Source organism: Chamaea fasciata, unplaced genomic scaffold, assembly GCF_029207755.1.
Source record: "Chamaea fasciata isolate MVZ Bird 193981 ecotype frontalis unplaced genomic scaffold, bChaFas1.0.hap1 SCAF_6, whole genome shotgun sequence".
Classification (NCBI taxonomy): domain Eukaryota; kingdom Metazoa; phylum Chordata; class Aves; order Passeriformes; family Sylviidae; genus Chamaea; species Chamaea fasciata.
The window spans coordinates 45,068,880-45,088,859 of NW_027094091.1; the positions used below are offsets into that span (position 1 = coordinate 45,068,880).

A 19,980-nucleotide genomic window follows, 5' to 3' on the forward strand; every position below is an offset into this window, starting at 1 on the left:
GAAGAGGGGGTATTGGGTTTGAGCTTTTTTGTTTGGTTTTTGTTTGTTTGTTTACTTTTTAAATTCAATACTAGATAAACCAAATTTCTCTGAGTAGGTTACAGAAACAAAGCACCTCCTTACAGCGACTGTGCAGCAACTTTGTCCAGCTTTTCCCATCTGTCCTATTTCCAGTGTCCTTTGTTAACTCTCTCTGACCAATATCTGTGCAGCATGCTGGGAGGCTTGCTGGCCTTCTGGCATCCGAACTGACGTCTCTGCAACTGGGTGACAGGGGCTCCTAGTGATCCAGCTTGGTGGAGCTGTGCCTAGGGACCCACCCAGCTCTCTGAACGCTTACTGCAGCCCCTTTCTCATCTGGACCCTTAGTGTTATGCCCCTTTCTATTCACTGTGCATATTCCTGGTTATGATCCCATCATGACAACAGGAACAGTACACCAGAAGTTGTCATGAGATGCAGTAGTCTTGTAACCCCTCTTTAGTTGGGAAATGGTTGAGCTCTTGTACATGTTATAATATGAAAAAGTTTAAGCAGATGTTGAAACATGACAGTGCTAATAAAAAAAAGTTGATGTGGTGTAAGGAATTTTATTATTTAAACAAATAATCACGTTCTCTTTGAAAACAATTCCAGAGTATTGAAAAAAAATCAGTTAAAATTCTAGCAGGTTTTTTCTTGAGTAAGCTGGCACAGCAGTGAAATAACCTTACTTAGAACAGGAGGCCTGGACTAGCAGCATTTTACAGGTATCTTTAACACCTGAAGAAGTACTACATTTACTATCTCTCTTATTTGACCCAAGTGCAGCGCTATTTTCTCCCCAACTTTTCAGGCAAGGCAAGCGGCTGTTGTGCTGTTCCTAGGTGGAATGTTATCTTTTTGCAAGTTCCCTCTCTAGATGTTTTCCTGCATTTATCAATTAGCATGGCTCAGAGGCATTTGGGGGTTAAGATGGGCAAGTTCCAGACAGAGGTGGTTTTTACACCCCTGTGGTGTTGCAGTTAGAATGATGGCCTGTGCAGTAGGAATTCCAGACTGAATGGGAAAGAGAAATGGGTCCCAGGAAAGTAATTTTTTTAATGCTCTTGGGATTCTAGTCTCCCCTTAGCCCCCAGGTAGTCAGGGCATTTGCCACTTGCAGCTCCCAGTTTTCATGATTGTGGCCCTTCAGATGGGTGCTTTTTAGGAGCCCATGATCTCGGATTCACTGTCTAGTCTAGAGAGAGCTTTTCTGACAAGAGAGGAGGCATTTTGGTTGTGAATCAGTGATCAAGCCTGCATGACACTAGAGGAGAGGACAGAGGATAAGGAGCCTAGTTGCAGACCCACAGTACCACACAGGGCAAGGCAGAATTTATGAAATACTCCAAAAGATTTGAGATATTTGAAAATTTAGAGCAACAATTACCATTGCAAGGACCACATGTGATCAGCTAACATGGTCCCAAGGGATAAAGCAACTATAATTCAATTTTATTTAGACCAGAAAGAATTTGCTGGCTAAGCAAGCAGCTCTCCCCCACAACAGCTTTGTTGTGGTGCATTCATGATGGGCCCAGCTTAAAGCATATCCCAATAAACTTGTTCACCAAAGAGTGTGCATAAATGCCTTGCTTAATCAGCCTAGGAGAAGAAAACTGCTGCTGGGAACAAGGTGTCTATTCTTTCTTCCTCTTCGCAATTCTGCCACATCTCCTACAGCAACATAGGCAGCACTTGAAAAGAATGAAGACAATAGTGGCTGTACAGGTGAACAAGAATGCCAGAACATCCAGGGAGTGGTACTGGTACCAGGTGAGATGGTGAGCAGCTGGTCTCAAGTGCTTTGCTCCTTTGTGACGCATTACAAATTCAATCCAGAAGACAGCTCTGTCCAGAGGCTTAACAGGCTGGTCATGCTGTATCTTGGATAACTTTAGAGCATTTTCCTTATAGCTGGGGAAAAAAAAAAAGAACAACAAAGAGATTTTTCACTTATTCCTAAAACAAACCATTTACCACCTGGCAGTCCTCCTTTTACTTTCGTCAGTCTTATTTAACTATATTTGAAACTGGTCCAATTTATTCCTGTATGCATAAAATTGCATTAAGAAGAGTAATAGAGAAAGCCAATATTTTGCAAAAAGAATAGGTATTCAAAATTATTCCAGATACTTCTTTAAAAAAAACCAACATGGAAACATTTGCAGCATTTCTGCTCCAGTATAATAGTTTGCTGATTTGCGCTGGGATAGTGTTAAATTTCTTCATAGTAGCTGGTGTGGGCTATTTTTTGGATCTGTGCTGGAAGCAATGTTGATAACATAGGAATGTTTTCCTTACTGCTGAGCTTATACTGAGTCAAGGCCTTTTCTGGCTCTCACACCACCCCACCAGCGAGGAGGCTGGGGCTGCACAAGGAATTGGGACACAGCAAGAAAAGCAAGGAAAACTGTGACCCAAGGGGATCCCAGACTCTATGGTGTCATGGCTCAGTAGTAAAACTAGAGGGAAGGCTGGCAAAGCCACGTGTACCAGCTGCTATCCAGGTTGTTACAGATCACCTCCACCATGGCTGTCTCCCTCAGATACTAGATAACCTCCATCAGTGCTGGTCTGTTTGCTTCAGGAATTTGCAAGTTCTTACTTGAAGGAATACCTGTCCTTCACACTGAACAGGAGTTGCTGCTAAAGATTGAGGACTTCTGAATTTTTCTAATCCCTTTGTCAGTGGTTTTATCCTTTGCAAGGAATCCCAGCTGCTGGACTTCCCTCTCCTCCAAGTCCTGACTGATAGGTGCAGTAACCTAAGGATACTGCTAAGTCAGGGGTAGGAGAAAGAACTGTTATGACTAAAGGCAGCTAAGACCTAATAAAACTAGAATTGTCATTCAGAGCCTCCAGAGGATTTACACTAGCAGAGAACTCTCAAAATCTCCTCTGAACTTTCCAAGAACTATTTTTGTCAAAGCACTCATAAAATGTGGTATAAGAAAAACCAAATTACTGATCTCTTCTTTTTGAGAAATGCTGATTCTCAGAAAGGAAAGGTGGTTTTCATCTGAAATCCAAACTTCAGCTAGTCTGTATTTTCCATTCCCAGAAGAGCCAGCAGAATTTCTCACATCAACAGCCCAGGCTTTTAATAACTTCAGCCTACTGTAAGGCAAGAACAAAACTCACGTGGAATTGTAAATTACTGTGTTCAGTGCATCAACCAGGTCCTGTGTCTTCATTGTGTTGAAATCCACCTGAACTGCAGCTCCTTTTGCTACCATGTGAGCAATGTTGTCGTGCTGGTCAGCAAACATGGGAATCCCAACCATTGGGATCCCGTGGTAGATGGCTTCATAGAGCCCATTGGTCCCACCATGTGTAATAAAGGCCTTAGTCAAGGGATGGCCTGGAACAGGGAAGGAGAGGTGCATGTTACAGCAGCTGTGGCGGACTGCATTCCCTGGGATGTGAGCACTACATAGAGGGGCCAGTGCACTGCTAGAGAATGGAACAACCCTGACCTCTGGATCAGCAGCACAGCTTGCATGCTTAGCTTTCACACAGTCATACGTATTTTAACACAACATGTGAATCAGCATGTCCCTCCAGACTACCCCACAGTTACTTCGGCCCTTCTGTTATTGTGCAGTTGTAGTTTTCACATGGTATCAGGTTCAGAACAGCCCCGTGCTTCAGCCTTGCTTAGGTCAAGCATTTTGAAGAATGAGCCCTGGAGATGAACTGCAGATGCCAAATCCAGGTCCAGAATGCATCTCTACTTTGGTATTTTTTCCTGCCTATGGGGGCTTTTGAGCCCTTCAAGACAACTGCCACCAAGCTAAGTCAGAGCCTGTTAGGAAACTAAGGCCCCCAAGAGCAAAGTTCTGCAGTTAAGGCTGTGAGACAGATTGTATCCACAAGCACTACCTGGTTCTGTTGCCTGAATTAACCATTCTAGTGGAAAAACAAAGGAAACAGTTTTTCCAAGACTGCAATCCATGCCAAATAGAATCAGTCTCACCAAGCAGGTCATTTTGTGGTATCCAGTCATAAATCCTGGTGTTGGAGCCCAGAGTTTCTGGTTTTTTCCCTTTGTACCGCCAGAGGACCTTGAACAAAGGAAGAATAAGATGAACATGGTACATGTGATGTGCCTTTCTGTATTATTACATGTAATTTAGAGCTTTATCTCAAACCCGTGTACCTTCTCCCAGTAATTCAAATAGCTTTGGCTCCAGTTGAACTCTTTGATGGGTTATTATGTGCTAATTATAAAAAATGGAGTGATTTTTTTGCCCTGTAGGCACACTTCTGTGTCATTTGGTTCAGAGGTGAAACAGCAGAACTCCCCACAAAGTAACTCAGCACTCTGTCTCTCTGAGAGAGCCCAGCTTCCTGGCTGTATCATATCCATCAGGGATGCAGGTAAAGAACAGGCCACTTCAAACATAAAAGGCTCACTGAGAGCAATGTGAGTGAAAAAAGCAGGGCAACAGGGCAACTTGTTTTAGGCTTGAAAAGAAATTCACCTTTTGTGGAAGCTGGCTGAGGGCTTTGGCGATCACATTACTTTTTTCGTCACTTAGGCTGTGGACCATCGACCCAAGAGTGAATACAATGACACCATGTTCCCCTGAGCTCAGAACAAATTCTTCCATTTCCTAGGAGAGGCAGAAAACAAATCAAGGGTAATTACACAATTCAGATTACACAGATTTCTGTGATAGAGAGCATAACCTTTTTCAGCTTATTTAGGAAATAATGGTGGTGTGGGCACCTCCTGAAAGAAGGGCTTGACAAAGACAGGCCTGCCCCTGTGGAAAACAGTCAGTTTCTCCCCAGTGATGAGCAGGACAAGTTGAGACAGGGGACAGATTCTTTGTCTTTTTGAAAGCAAGTTTCAGGATATGTTTCAGGATATATTTCAGAAGCAGGAATGAATTCTGGTATTATCATGAGCAGGCAACACTCTGTGACACTCTCCCAGCATGGTCATGGTTCTGGATTTTCCTGAAACAAATACTTTGTGTTATATAGCTCCGCTGAAACCTGAGAGGGTGTTTCAGCATCCTGGTCACAGATTCACCAAGTTGGTGCCATCACTTTGCTAGTCAGACAGTTCTCATTTCTTACAACACACCACATTGCTCAAAACATTTTCTACAAATCAGACCAATAGGTTTTCCTGTTCCTTTTATTAGTCAGTGTCATGTGAACTAGAGCAGTAATATGGAAAAGAGAATGGTTATCCATTTTCCCTAAGCTCAACCCATGCTACAGGGGAGTGGTAAGAGAGTTAGATTTCTTTGAGTAGACAACTTGCACTGAAGATGGCCTGTATCTTCCAAGGCTCCTCCTACAGGAGTGATTACACCAGAGCTTCTCATCTTCAGTATTTGAGAGTTTCAAATTCCACCTGAATACTGCAATTCACAGCAGCGCATAGGCTGGAGATGCTCAGTGTTTTACTCCCTTTAAGATGTCTTAAACTAAGGTACAATTAAAAAAATGTTTATCACTCATCTATTTCTACAAATTTTGACGCCATTTTACCTAAAGAATTTGTCTTGTCACAGTGCCCTCTGGCATCAGTTATTTCAATGTTATCATGGGCTGCAAGTCTGTGTCTTAGAATTAAATATTACATTTAACTACCCTGAGGTAGCACCTATCTTTCCTAAAACAGACACTCCATTACCCCGTGCTGACATCAGCTATCCTCTTTTAAGACAGCAGGCTATAAACCAGCCCTTAGTTTGGACAAGTGTGTATGGATGCTAAATAGTTCCTTGCTCCCCAGCAGCACCAGAGCATCTTCTTTAACAATGAGCTTTCTCAGGACATGGCTTGCATGGTTATCAGGGGGAGAAACAGTCTTTGTAACAAACCAATGGCAGAATGAAGCTGGGATACCTTTGGTAATGGTTTTGCAGGCTGGCAATGAAGTCCTCCAACAAACTCAAAGTTGGGCAGGAAAGGGCGTGGAAATTCAAAATCCCAGTATGTTCTGATTAACCAAATCTCAGCTTTCCCCATCGTCTCACACAGGGTTGTGGGCTTTCCTGTGGACAAGGTACAAGAAATTTACAACATGCATGGGAGTGACTTTGTTTGCTCTAGGCTGTGAAACAGGAGCCTTACCTTTGTCTTTTGGCATTCCCAATCAGTGTAGTTTATCAAACCATGCATAAAGTGAAAACATCACAAATATTAATCTATTCCTTGCCCTGTCCTGTGTTCAGCTTTGGCAGGTGGCCATGAGCAAGGTGGTACAATCCTTAAAAGGATTTTGAACCTTCATGATTACTTTAGAGAAATATAAGCGAGAAACATTTAGTATCTAATATAGAAGTGCAGTTCTTGCAGTGCTGAATTATTACCTGTGCTTATAGTAAAAACACAGAGAACACTTAGGGAAGAGAACAATCACAGAAAATTTAGTTCCAAATACAAAAGGAATGAATCACCAAGTTATTATCGCCTGTCAGGGAGGAGGAAAGTTTTTAAACAAAGTTCTGTAGCATTTTTCAAATGGTGACTCATTTAGTGGCTGCTCAGACAACAATAAAAGACAGGTACAGACATCTCTAGTTTTCTTGAGGACTGGGTCGGCTGCTTCTTACACATATTGGGAAAAATTGACCAACTCCATAGATACTTTTAATGTCATGGTATGCAAAATCCAATATTTCTAGAAATTAATCTGAAAAAAAATCTAATGGTAATCTGATGTTTTATAATTTACTATTTGGAAAAACATACATTCTTAGGTACATGTTGCAGGTTGTCTTTGCAGTATTTTCTCCACAAAGTGAAACTGGGGAATAAACGGGTCAGAAGTATTGATAAATAGTTTTCCAAAGCAAGTCTAATGCAAGCAGGAATCAAGCTAAATATGCAGCAAGATAAAAACTAGCTGTAGGGCATCTTCTTATACTACTTAATCACTATAATAATCTACACCAGTAATTTTTTTCTTTATATCTAAATTAAAGAGCAATGAGTAAGTTACACAGTTGCTGAAGTGAAAATCAAGCTTGCATTACAAATAGTGTGATATAAAGGTGTAATTAAGTCTTTATGTGGTGTTTAAAATTCAATCCAGGGAAGAGGGAATAGTTTTCATAGCACGAAGGCATTCCTTGCAACTGCAGGAAAAGACTGGAACAGCAACAGAAGACATGCCCTTGTGTTTGCTGTTCACTCATTATCTGCCTAAACTGAGATACCCTGGACAAGATTCAAAGTCCATTGAACTAAAAGGTCTCTTTATTAAATATTAAATCATGACTGAGTTGTACTATGTTGGAGGAAATTTTTCAGGTATGTATGTAGTTTAAGGAGACTATTTCAAACTCTGAATGGTGGATGAAAGGGAAAAGTGACAGCATTCACTGCTGAGAATTGAACTCAGAATCAGCATCCTGCACTGTGCAGTTGCAAGATACTTCAAGATAGCCATCTCCGCTAGCATTTGAGGAGTATTTTGAGACAACAGCATGGTGGTCCCAAAGCATTCAAAAGGCACAACCTATGCAAGAAAAGAAACCACTCAACAGCTGCCTTACCTAAGACATTACTGTAGTACCCATCCCATTCATCTCGCCAAAACTTCATGAAAAATAAATCCGTGCAAATGTAAAAGAGGAAGTTCTGTAGTCTTTCTGTAAAGGACATCTGGTGTGTCAGCCCCATTGTGCTAGCAGGCACATAGGAAGGTGGGGACGGGAGCCCACCACACAGCCGCTCTACCACATTCCCATCAGAGAAGCGGAAGCTGTAGACAAAAGGGATCTCTAGGATTTCTGCTACAAGCTCCCCACCTACAGACAGGGGGTCAGCAATCAGAACATCAAACTTGGCCTGCTGCAGCTTTGCTATCAGGTGAGAGTTCTTCACCAAGGTGTCACAGGTCTGCTTTGACATATTGGTAAAGACCTCCAGTTGCTCTTTCATCGTCCACATGATCTCCCAGGGGAAGAGATTAGCAGCTTCATTCATCCAGAAATTCAGGAAGTCCTCCATGGAGGCATCCAGGGTCTCCTGGCTAAAGGGGACTTGCAGGACTTCAAAAGTGAAGGGGGAGGAGGTGTCCTGGTAGTTGATGAGCAGATTGCTTGAGGGCACCAGCACAGTCACTTCATGACCCCGGAGAACGAGCTCTTGCAGAAGCACTTTCACATTGATCCAGTGACTGGCATCAGTGGGCCAGACCACCACCCTCCCACAAAAACTGGTGCTGCAGCAGCATGTGTAGGCCCAGAGCAGCCAGGGGAACTTTGGCCCCAACATCTCAGCATTCCACGTACGACTCTGGCCTGACCGAACTGGAAGCAGTTCACTGCTTCACTGTGCACTCTACACTGTAGAACCAACCAATTAAAAGTGACTGTTTGATGACTAGGCTGGCAATCTGTTTGGTGACTAGGCTGGCAAACGTGTCAAGGTTGGCAAACATGGTGATAGGAAATGTGGTGAGATGAAATGTCGTAACACAAAACAACACTCATGGGAGGACTGGCCAAGCAGCAAATCCTGTTCTGGGGTGTCCTGCAGAGCCACAGCTGATCTCAAAATTACAGCAGCTCCTATCTGCTCACCACAAAGTGCATTTTGCAGCACGTGAAGACCAGAAGCCTTTTCCCTGTGTTGTTGTTTAGTCTTGATAGGCAGCCAGGCACCACAGAGCCTCTAAATCTCCCACAGAAGGAGGAGAAAAGGAAGGGCAAAAGTCATGGATTAAGACTGAGACAACTTAAGGGGGAAGAAAGGGGAAATTTAAAAAAAAAAGAGCAAGAAAAGCAGGGGATGCAAAAAACCCAGTTGCTCACTACTAGCCAATGCCCAGTGAGTTCCTGAGAAAGAGCAGCCCTGACAAACTTCTCCCCCATATCTTTTATTTTGCTGAGCACAAAATCGTCATGGGCTGGGGTATCCTTTGGGTGAGTCAGGGTCAACTGTCCCAGCTGTGTCCCCTCCCAGCTTCTTGGGAGCATCCTCAGCCCCCTCTCTTGTGGAGTGGGGTAAGAGGCAGAAAAAGCCTTGACACTCTGTAAGCACCACTCAGCAGTAATTAAAACATACCAGTGTTATCAAAACTCTTTTCAGCACAAATCCATCATGCAGCCCATGCAAGCTAAGAAAACAGGTATTGCACATGGAGCCTTAAATGCTAAGCCCCACAGTTCACAATAAAAAAAGATACCACAAGATCCAAACAGCTCTGAGGTTTACACAACAGACACCAAACCATGCTTCAGCCAGCACAAGGTTTTCTAGTCTCTGTCATCATAACATGATAAGCAACACAAACACACAGCTAGGTACTCTGAGAGTAGGATATCTTAACAACTTAGCTCTCTCAACAGAATTACACCTTACTAGTGAAATATAAATAAAAACACTTTCAAGTCTCATGTTGAAATACCCATTTTATCTCCTCACCAGCAATGCATGTTTGGCCTGTTTCCTTTCAAGCATTACTATAGTCACCTAGAGCAAAAATGGGAAAACAATTATACAATTACTATTTTTTAAAAAACTTAAAACCACTTATAAATAAATATAACTATAATCTAATAAATTTTTAGACACTTTTAAGAAAAGCAAAAAAAACATGTCTCTGCAGAGGGCCTTTTATCACTGTGAATTGGGGCTCATGTGATCTCCCAGGTTTTTAAAGGTCCAGAGGAGGATATTGTCTCTAATTTTGAGACAAGGTAGCAAGTAAGAACTGTGCTATGGGAGAAGTACTAGTGTTTGGTGGGTATACAGTATTTTACTCTTCTTAGTATTTGTCATGATTCATCTATGAATATTAATAATGAGCCCTGTTTCAAGTGCTTTAGCAGTGTTTTACATATCCTGGAAGTACCCGTACAGACTTAGCTCTACCACTCTAGCAGGTCTGGATTAACAGCGATGCTTGTATTGCCTGGATTGTTTGACTTGATGCAGGAAGTTTGAAAGAAAGAGAGTGAATTTGGTGCTGTCTTGCTCCTGGTTTGTGCCTTACCTCTCATCTCTGGGTATTTACTCTTGTGTGTACAGCAGATGTAATTTCTAGAAAGAGAGCAGCCTTACCTAAAACTTCACTGTAGTATTGATCCCAGCTTGCCCAGAGAAGGTAATGAAATATGAAATCCTGCAAAGCATAGCTGAAGGTGTTTTTTAGCCTTTGCTGGAAAGCCATCCTATCTGTTAGGCCGGTTAGGGTGGTTGGTACATAGGAAGGAGGTGCTGGGAGTGTTCCACAGAGCCGCTCCATCGTGTTGCCCATGGAGAACCGGAAGGTATACACAAAGGGGACACCCAGCTTCTCAGCAATCAGCTCCCCACTGGGAAACAGTGGGTCTGCCAAAAGGACATCAAAGGCAGATGCCCTCAGTCTTTCCATCAGGGCATCATTCTTCACAACTCCATCACAAATTATTTTGGTTATGTTCTTCATCTGCAACATGTTTTGAGCTATCTTGTAAGCACCTTTCCAGATAGGTAGCTCTCTCGCCTCATAAAAAAAGAAATAAAACATTTCATCCATTAAGTCAGTCATCTCCTTTTTGGTGATTGGCACCTCAATCACCTCAAACTGGAAGGGTGAGGGCTGCGTGGGATTAAGGATGAGGAAGCACGAAGGCAGCAGCACGGTCACCTCGTGGCCCCGAACCACAAGCTCCTGTAGTATGTGCTCCATGTTCAGCCAGTGGCTGTTGTCAGCCGGCCAGACCAACACCTTCCCCCCAGATCCTAAGCCCAACACGGCCAGCAGCAGCAGCACTGCCACCTCCTTCCCTGCCATAGCCTGCCCTGTGTGGCAATGCCTCTGTGGCCTTCCTTCACCAAGAGCAGGGGCGCTCCCGAACTGGGCTGGGCATGCATGAACTGCCTTGACCCTGAGGGCAGGGAGCCAAAGGTTGGCGGTGTGAAATCCTGTACTGGATAATAGCATGATTAATACCATGTTTTCCCAGGGCACAAAAAAGGTGACTGGCACCAGCTGGCACCCTCTGGTGGTAAACAGCTTGCTGAAGCTGGGAGATGTGATTCCTCTGGAGCACGAAGAAGATCTGTCAGCCCCGGGGGCTGAATCCAGCAAAGATTGTATCCTGTTGGTAATCCCATCCCTCCTGCCCACCTAACTACAGTCTCTGTGTTACCTGTTTGGTAGAAGAGGTGAGTTTTCATTCTTCTGGCTCTTTGAAACACAGCTGGGTAGGCAGCAAAGATGTTCACTGACTGTGTGGGCACCTTTTTGCTTTTATAAAGCCACTAAGCATCCCTTTAGAACACACTTAAAGTGGTGATCCGCGGCTGCAGCTAAAGAGTTGTGTCTCAAAGTGGATGAAACTACTCAGCAAATTCCTCCAGTGTCTCGGTAAGATTGTCTTCATGTGAACTTCCCTCTTTTAGAGCACCAAGAGAGAACAGAAAGGGATAGTGCAGGCTTCCTGCCTGCCACTATGTGTCAATTATGCACTATAAATTGAACCAGAAAATCCATTAAACGGTTTTATTTTTATGGTCCCTCCTGATGTGTGATTAAGAAAATAATTATCTTAAGAGTAAGTTCTCTTTTCTGTGCTAAAAATCATTATTACAGGGTTTCTGCCCAGTGCTGTTACACAATGGTTTCCTAATGTTGTCGTCCAAGGCTTTTGGTATGGTTTCCATGGTGCCTAGAGCACCCTTTCCGGGACAAAAATGTGGGTCATGGAAACAGCTGGACTGTGAGCAGCCAAGCTGAGATACCTCATGTACTGTACACATGACACCAGCTTGGTGTACTTGTGGAGTCTTGCATCATGCAGGTGTTTGCGGGCAATTGAACCCTGAGAGATTTGCAAGAGATCTTTTTGAAGAGCTCAGTGGGAAGGTAGTAGAAACAACATTTGATTAATAATAGACATATTTTTCTACATGATCACTCAAAACAGTCCAGAAGAAAAGCCTGCAGAGAAAGATTTGTTGTTTTCATTGTTTCCCTTGTGGGTGGGAGGGTATGTTCTAAATAAAACTTGTTTTGTGCAGAGCGAATTGGTTTTATATGACCAGTGACGTAAGAGAAGTCTCTATTACAAAGCCACGATGCACTTAAATATTGCTACTGAGGGTGACAAGGCTGGTTTGTAATTCAGCAGCTCCCCCCTCCTTGGTATGGTCCTCTGGGTGAGGAAAATGTCTCTGTTCTTGGCTGCTTTCTGTGCAAGCAGTCACCTTTGCTGAGCACCCTGTATGGTGTGGAAGTTGTATCAAACTCCACACTAAAATGATGACAAAAGTCAAATCCATCAATTGGGATGACCCTGATTCTGTCTCAGTGCAATGGCATAGCAGCACAGCACCCTCACTGCTAGTGGCTCGGCCCGTTTTAAGGGACATAATGACAAACTCTTGCTGACCTCTCTCTTCACTTTGCGACCCTGGTGGGTTCCTAGCTCTGCAGGTCATAAGGACTGTATAATAAGAAGTGAAGTTTCAGAAGGCTTACCTAAAGCCTTGCTGTAGTACATATCCCAGTGTCCCCAGTAGCTCTGGAAAACGTAGTCTTGCAGGTGGTAAGACACAAAGTTTTTTACTCTTTCCCCAAAAGACATGTGGTCAGTGAGCTCAGAGAGGGCTGCAGGTGTGTAGGACGGTGGGGTTGGGATCTTGCCACAGTGCCTTTCCAGAGTGAAGGCTGGGGAGAAACGTAGTGAGTAGACAAAGGGAATGCCCAGCTTGAGAGCCAGAAGTTCCCCACAGGGAGTCACGGGGTCTGACAGCAGCAGGTCAAAGCCAGACCTCTGCAGACGAGCCATCAGCTCTTGGTTGGTCAGCACTGCATCACACATCATCTTGTTCATCTCCTGCCAGCCTACGGACAGCCTTCCCAGCTCCTTGTAAAAGTGCCAGAAGGTCAAGATGGTTGGCCTGTTGTTGAGCCATAGATCCACTATTCCATTAATCAGGGTCTCAGGAACATCTTTTGTGAAGGGCACATAATAGGTCTCAAACTTCTCTGTGGCCTTAGGCCTGGGTTCAATGTAGAGGGTAGCGTTGGATACCAGGATGGTAAAGCTGTGCCCACGGCGGATGAGCTCCTGTACAATTACATTCATGTTCAGCCAGTGGCTGCCTTCTGTTGGCCAAACCAGTATCTTCCCACAGAAGACAGGCCCTAGAAGAACAACCTGAAAAAGGAGCAGCTGGAGGTATTTCTTTGAGCCGGTTGTTTTCATGGCCGTGGCAGAGTCAAGGGCTAGATAGTCTGGGAATTTTCCTTTTCAGTTGGGAGTGCTGCACCTCTGTGTTGTGTTTGATGGCTCCTTACTAACTCTCTTTGCAGAAGTGAGACTTTGCTGTTGCACAGGTAGTGCCTTTATAATCCGTGTTTCATCTGAGCTCTGAAAAGAAAAAAATGTTTGATGATTCATATTTCCCTTTCTGCCTTCCACCCTGTTAGCTTCCCACCGAGGGAGTTCTATTCTCCTGTTAGGAGGATGGCAGCAATCCTCACTGCTGTCAAAAGAGCCAGTCCGCTGGATGCCAGCCCTGAGACTCAAACAAATCCCTTGCATTTTTCCCATGAATTAGCAATGCCAGAGGCAGGCCAAGGAATGAGAGGCCACATTGGAAGTGGCATCCTTTTTCACAGTGAGATGCTAAAAGTGCTGATATTTCTTACACTAAGAAAAGTCAACAAATCCTTCATTTGGTTGATGATAATGCAAATAATAACATGCAATTTGTCCTAATAGGTCTCCAGTAGCTTCCAACTGCTCCCAGACAACTTTTAACACAGTGAGTCCATTGCTACAGCCTGTGGCATATCACCACCAACCTGGTCATGCTGTGGGCTCAGTTCAGGTGTCTAAACATGGGCCTGGACCTCTTCTGTGCCCTAAAGGTGCTAAAGAGCAAAACCTACATCACGTGGGATGGCTCTCACTTGGAAAGTTGTCCCTTGAATATAAACACCATGCCTGGAAGCAGTTCTTAAACCACCTGGAGCCAAAAACAATAACTAAACCAACACATATAATGATGATACACTTGATCCAAGACAATTTGGGGAACAAATGCCAAAAAATAAATCAGCAAAAACTCTTACCTAGTAGAGTCTTCCGAGGTACATAAACATTGTGCCCTGAGTTGCAAGGTGCAATTTGCTACACCAGTTTGCTGCTTTTCCTTGCTGCTCCCCTCCTCTGTGCCTAGGCTGCTCCAGCAGGATTGGTTATCAGGCAGAAGGAGCTTAAGTAAGTTACCCTCTGAACTGGACTTTTCAATAGGAAGAAGTAATAAAATATGTAATGATGGTGACAAGGCAGGTATTCTATGTTTATTCATTGCTTTGTTATGCTCTGGGAATTTAATGGTTGAGATGGTCTTTCCCTTGCCAGGATATACTATAATGTTATTACAGAGCCAGGTTCTTAGGAGCCTTTATATCCTAGAGATAAGAAATAAGGTGTCTGACTGCTAAAAAGACTTTTTTACTCCCTTTAGGGTCCCAGGTGGCAAAACTAAATTGTTTGTTACATAGTAGATATGTTTATAAACTGTTGACAGGAACAAAGAGAGAATCTTGTGGTTTGTTTGCAGAGGTTTTCAAAAGCTGGTGCTCTCTGTTCAAGTTTCCAAATGTTGGTGTGTTACTTGTGTTGTTTCTGTGGCCCTTTATTCCAGAGACCTAAGTGCTTAATAACCTGAAAATACAGGAATCTAAAGGTGCACCTCAATGATTTTTAAGTATTGTCCATAATATTCAACAGGGCTTTTTCTAAACCCTCAGAATCCGGGACTATTATTCCAGCATGTTTCAACCATAATTTGGCCTTACAGACAGGAATTTCACTACAGTCTCTCCAGAGATCTTTGTATCTAGAGTAAAAAAAAAATTTCAGGCTAGTTTAGCTTATTTTGTGAAGTCCTATAAGAAACTAAATTTTTCCCAGCAGTTATGGAAAGGCCATGTTCATATGTGCTAGAGCAGATCACTGAATCATAGAATATCATGAGCTGGAAGGGACCCACAGGATCATTGAAGTCCAGCTCCTGGCCCTGTGCAGGACAGCCCCAAGAGTCACACCATGTGCCTGAGAGCATTGTCCAAAAGCTTCTTGAACTCCCTCAGGCTTGGTGCTGTGACCACTTCCCTGGACAAAAACTTAGATGGGAACTTGTTCTTTGTTTCCAGCCCCTTAGTATCAAATTCCTCCATAGCAGATGAGAGCAATTGCTAGGGGAACCAAAGAGTTAAATTTGTCTTGTTTCCATAGCCAGCCCTAAAGATGATACTCAGATTACTCAGATCAGAGAAGATAAGCATTTTGAGAGGATTAAAGAACAAAATCCAGCAAATGAGAGAGAAGTGGGGCAGAAGAAAGTAGATGGTGTTAAGTGCCTGTATTTCACACGTCTAACATTACTAACAGAAGTGCTACAGAAAGTGATGCAACCTTGTTAAAAAACAACAGGGTTTTCAAGGCTAAGGCCCTCATGAAAAAGTTAGGCAATGCAAACTGATGTTTTCCACACATGGGTCTCTTCACCATTGTGCTGGCTGGCTGGGGGTTGCAGTGTGCATGGCACTTTGATTTCTAGGAAACCTCGATGCCAGCCAGCACCTCAGAAATTCAGGGCCAGGGTGGAAAAGGGAAGCTTTTGCCTTGAAGAAGCACCAAATGATTCTGTGCTTTCCCTTTCACTTAATGCAATGAAGCAGCTTCTGGTCTGAAAGCAGAGTTAAAAGTCTCAGCTATCTTTCTTTTTTTTTTTTTCTTTTGGGAAGTGGGGGGGTTGGCAAGGGGAAGGGAGGATACTAGATCGGGAAAATTTCAAAGTTGGCTCATCCCTACATACAGAAGTGACAGGATTGGGCAAGTCTGCAAAGTCACATGTGCATGTACTCAGAAAAAGGCTTGTAATCCCCCGGGTATGGGGAAACTCCAGTAAAAGTTAATGAGATGAAATAGCCTCACCATGACCATCCTTCTTGATAAATTGTATCTTTATACCTCTGTACTGTTAACACAGGATGAAAAAAACATGGGCTAGGTTTATAGCATTGCACTTCGATTTTTTGATTCATTTTAAGATTCTACAAACTCTCTTCACTGCTGCTGAAATGCTGCAGGGGCACCTTGGCAGGTAAACAACAGCCATCAGAGTGGCTGACACAGGAGCCATTTCCACTCTGCAAAGCCAAAACATAAAAGAAATGAGAGAAGGTTCGGGCTAAGCTTGGTGTCCCTGCTAGGAATCTGCATTGTTGGTGGAAGAATAGCTGCTGCATCCTATCCTTATCAGGTCTACAGTGAGGAGCAGCAGACTTGCCCAAGCTCCCTACAGATGTGGCACACTCCTGTCTTGTCAACATCTATCCAACCTTCCTGGGAAAGCTGTGTGCTATCGTGATGGGCAAATCTGCAAATCCCATGAGTACAGACATGATGGGACTCATCCAATGGATCACCAGCCCAAAAAGCAGGAGTTGCTTTCTCCATTCCACCTTTTCATGCATGTTTGCTGTTCCTGCTCCCATGGCAAGCCTTTCCCCATGACTTTCTCAGTCATCCTGCCAGTGGTTTGTTTTAGTGGGAGTTTGCTGCTGGGGCAGGAAGCAGCTAGGCAAAGACCAGGCAGGCTGCAATGGCCAGGGCAGCCTTGTCACCTGGCACCATTCCTGCCCGGAGAGCGGCAGGGATGGCACCAGACCACAGACCAGAGGTTGCCATGGCCAAAACTGCACGCACCACTGGGAACAGGGGTCCCAACTGTGGGGACAGAAGCACACCCAGAGCCCCAGCAAAGACAGGGGTGCCCACAGTGTGCCAGCATCACCCAGAGCAAGCACCTCTCCCCTTCCCTCAGCACCCCTGGGAAGCAGAGAACTGGGTCCCTGGGGTTATTGCAGGAGAGCCCAGATCAGGGGAAGGCTTAGGGGTGCTGATTGAACCCCAAAATACCTCAAATCCACCACCCTGGACCTCCGCAAATGCAGCACTGTGTGGCTGAGCATAGGCAGAGCACCCACAGGGCACCCCGGGACACTTGTCTCACCTAAGACCTGCTGCTCTGCGCCGGGAGAGTGACGCCGGGACGGTGACAACAGGAGGGTGACAACAGGAGGGTGACGGCAGCAGTTTTTACGGGCAAACACAGGGAGGTGAGGGCAGGAATGTTTACCAATGCAGTGGCTGCAGGGAGGGAGGAGCGAGTGCAGGGAGAAACCAGCAGCCCCTGAACTGCAGGCAGAGCCACAGTGGACATCTCCAGCCCCACCAGTCCTCCTCTCTCCACAGACCCCAGTGTGTGAGAGAGTGGAGGACACCTCTCACTGCCCACACCCACCCAACATCTTCCCCACACACAGATTTGCCAAAACCCTCAGTGAACCTATGAGCTGCTTCTGGCAATCCCCCCACCACAGTGGCTGAGGAGTGACACCAGCTTGTCCCCAACCCAAGAAGAGGACAGCAACGCCAGGGGGACAACTGGGTTGGGGTCAGCAGAGGCTCAGGGCAGTGAGCACACCATGGCAGGGTCAGGGAGCACATTTTATTTCTCTCCAGCAGTCCCAGGGGAGAGGCAGGAACGGCAGCAGTGCCATCACAGCACAGGATGGATTGGGGAGCATCCGGCGATGTCTCCTCAGATCTGAGTGCGGAAGCACAGGTCAGTGCCTGACATCTTCTGTGCATAGTGCTGGTCAAAGCGCTCGTTCTGGGCCACCGTGAAGTGGTTCTTCCAGTCTCCAGTGATGCCTGTAGGCAGGGGAGATGGGGTCAGCACGGGCCAGGGGGGACAGTGGTCCAGAGACCCCCTGGAGCCGCTCACCTTTGCGCATGAAAGGGGACACGCTGTGGTCCATGAAGTCGGAGGGCATCTTGCTGTAGTTGGTGGCAGGGTTGTCCCGCATGGCCTCAAAGGACGTGTATCGGGTGATGGTGTCCAGCGCCGCATCCGACAGCTTCTGGCCCAGGAACTGGGCCACCTTGGTAATCTCCCGGCGGAGGTCCTGTGTGACACAGGCCAACACTCACCCCTCCTGCCACCCCCAGGCCCCACACCACCATCCACCCTGCCCCATCACCTCCTTCAAGTCCTCGTAGAAGAGGTAGAGGATGGGGTGATCCTTCCTGCGCTCCCAGTAGCCCTTGACATGGTTGTACCAGGAACCATATCCCACTGCATGGGGAGAGCAGCCAGTGAGTGGCAGGCCCCCGCAGGGTGCCCTGCATGCACCCAGGAGTGCCCTATCCCACCTCTGCCAGCCATGAACTCCTCCAGGTACTGGGCCCATGTCCCAGGGTGCGGGTCAAACTTGTTCATCAAATCAAAGTGGTAGTAGGAGACAGCCACGTCCTTGGCGTTGCGCCCCACATAGATCATCTGCAGAAAGCTTGGTGGCATGTGCAATGTCCCAACGGGACAGGCTGCCCCCTTACATCTGCCGCATCCCTCCCAGTACATTCATTCCAGCCTGTTACCTTGCAGCGGTTTTCCCAGAAGGATTTGGGCAAAATGTGAGCTGGGATGTGGGTCTTGATGATGCGAGGGGATGGCATGGCCTCCAGCTGCTCTGTGCCTGTAAGGATTTCCCCCAGAAGTGATCCCACTGTGGTGCCCTCCCATACAAAACCAAACCCATCCCCATCCACCACCCTCTGCCATCTCACTACCTGCTGGCAACTTCCCGGGAGCAGCCAACTCCATCATGGGCACCCGGTTCACAATGTCATCCTTCTTGCATTTTTCCGGATCACCGCCTTTCAGGGTCATGTCCACAATTTCGCTGACCCAGGTGGTGCCTGGTGGGAAGATGTCAGGTGTCCATCTGATGCCATTCCCACTGGAGCCCCATCTCAGGCATGAGAGGGTCACCATCTCCCAGTGTTGCCTTTTGGCATGGCCCTGGTCCCAGCCCAGGCATCTGCAGGTTGGTACCTCCCTTCCTGAGCATGGCCCTTCTCGGCTGCCTGGGGATGCTCACCAGACTTGGGGTAGGTGACCACCACGATGTCCTCAGGGCGGCTCTGGAAACTGTCAACCCGTTCCCAGTTGTGGGCGAAGGCATTGACCATGGGGATGCCGTGCACTGTGAGCCAGGGCTGACGCAGATAGGGGTCCGAATCGGCCATCCTGCTGTGGACAGGGACACGTGGCAGGGCTGGCTGATGAGGGGAGGCCTCCGCCACCCCCTCAGGGCAGCCACCAGCCAGGGCAGCCCGGTCACCTGGCACTGTGCCTGCTCAGGGAGCGGCAGTGATAGCACCAGAGCATAGACCAGAGGTCACTCTGGACATCGTTGCACTCACTGCTGGGAACACGGGTCCCAACTGCAGGGACAGGAGCACACCCAGCGCCCCAGCAAAGGCAAGGTCCCCACAGTGTGCCAGCATCACCCAGACCTTGGAAACTATACTAAAACAGCACCTCTTCCCTTGCCTCAGCACCCCTGGGGAGCAGAGAACTGGGTCCCTGGGTTTATTGCAGGAGACCACAATTCAGGGCAAGGTTTAGGGGTGCTGATTGCACACAAACCCACAATGCATCAAAACCACCACCCTAGACCCTGCAAGCATGCAGCTCTGCGTGACTGAGCATGGGCAGAACCCCCACAGGGCACCCCAGGACACTTGTCTCACCTAAGACCTGCTGCTCTGCGCCGGGAGAGTGATGCCGGGACGGTGACACCAGGACGGTGACGGCAGAGGACAGGGAGACTCAGGGCCTTGCAGCAGTTATTACAGGAAGGAGAAGGAAAGAGGCAGGGCGCTGAGGCCAGTAATGTTTGCCAGCCCAGCAGCTGCAGGGAGGGAGGAGCGAGTGCAGGGAGAAACCAGCAGCCCCTGACCTGCAGGCAGAGCCACAGTGAACAACTCCAGCCCCACCAGTCCTGCTCTCCCACACAGATCCCAGACCACATCCCAGTGTGTGAGAGAGTGGAGGACACCTCTCACTGCCCACACCCACCCAACATCTTCCCCACACACAGATTTGCCAAAACCCTCAGTG

General features: G+C 46.3%; 2 protein-coding genes across 6 annotated transcripts; both read right to left on the reverse strand.

Annotated features, from left to right (window-relative positions):
- Positions 1-570: 570 nt before the first annotated feature.
- LOC136291277 (UDP-glucuronosyltransferase 2A2-like) lies at positions 571-17,072 on the reverse strand. Of its 3 annotated transcripts, XM_066186201.1 has the most exons (8): positions 17,023-17,072; positions 12,468-13,361; positions 10,063-10,693; positions 5,893-6,041; positions 4,509-4,640; positions 4,001-4,088; positions 3,166-3,385; positions 571-1,938 (listed from the first exon to the last, which is right to left on the reverse strand). In XM_066186201.1, the coding sequence occupies exons 2-8, from the start codon at positions 13,194-13,196 to the stop codon at positions 1,662-1,664; spliced, it is 2,226 nt and encodes a 741-aa protein (XP_066042298.1). In that variant the 5' UTR covers positions 13,197-13,361; positions 17,023-17,072; the 3' UTR covers positions 571-1,661. The 3 variants fall into 3 exon arrangements, with proteins under 3 accessions (XP_066042298.1, XP_066042296.1, XP_066042297.1); XM_066186199.1 differs by lacking the exon at positions 10,063-10,693 and having other exon boundaries at positions 12,467-13,361; XM_066186200.1 differs by lacking the exons at positions 10,063-10,693; positions 12,468-13,361; positions 17,023-17,072 and adding an exon at positions 7,548-8,271.
- Positions 17,073-17,501: 429 nt separating this feature from the next.
- LOC136291278 (sulfotransferase 1B1-like) lies at positions 17,502-19,767 on the reverse strand. Of its 3 annotated transcripts, none has more exons than XM_066186203.1 (8): positions 19,611-19,763; positions 18,956-19,104; positions 18,645-18,773; positions 18,453-18,550; positions 18,228-18,354; positions 18,056-18,150; positions 17,800-17,980; positions 17,502-17,726 (listed from the first exon to the last, which is right to left on the reverse strand). In XM_066186203.1, exons 2-8 carry the CDS (start codon positions 19,101-19,103, stop codon positions 17,614-17,616), a joined length of 891 nt encoding a protein of 296 aa, XP_066042300.1. In that variant the 5' UTR covers position 19,104; positions 19,611-19,763; the 3' UTR covers positions 17,502-17,613. The 3 variants fall into 3 exon arrangements, with proteins under 3 accessions (XP_066042300.1, XP_066042299.1, XP_066042302.1); XM_066186202.1 differs by having other exon boundaries at positions 18,956-19,107; XM_066186205.1 differs by lacking the exon at positions 18,645-18,773 and having other exon boundaries at positions 18,956-19,107; positions 19,611-19,767.
- Between the last annotated feature and the right edge of the window lie 213 nt (positions 19,768-19,980).

What these genes read in the sequence shown, in the direction of transcription:
- LOC136291277 (XM_066186201.1), bottom strand. Translation starts at nt 13,196, where the DNA reads ATGAAAACAACCGGCTCAAAGAAATACCTCCAGCTGCTCCTTTTTCAG. An exon ending in ATACTACAGTGAAGTTTTAG is followed by an intron (nt 6,042 to 10,062) that starts GTAAGGCTGCTC and finishes CCTTGTCCACAG; the next exon opens with GAAAGCCCACAACCCTGTGT. An exon ending in ACCACAAAATGACCTGCTTG is followed by an intron (nt 3,386 to 4,000) that starts GTGAGACTGATT and finishes TCCCTGTTCCAG; the next exon opens with GCCATCCCTTGACTAAGGCC.
- LOC136291278 (XM_066186203.1), bottom strand. Translation starts at nt 19,103, where the DNA reads ATGGCCGATTCGGACCCCTATCTGCGTCAGCCCTGGCTCACAGTGCAC. An exon ending in TCCCGGGAAGTTGCCAGCAG is followed by an intron (nt 18,551 to 18,644) that starts GTAGTGAGATGG and finishes AAATCCTTACAG; the next exon opens with GCACAGAGCAGCTGGAGGCC. An exon ending in GGAGTTCATGGCTGGCAGAG is followed by an intron (nt 18,151 to 18,227) that starts GTGGGATAGGGC and finishes CTCCCCATGCAG; the next exon opens with TGGGATATGGTTCCTGGTAC.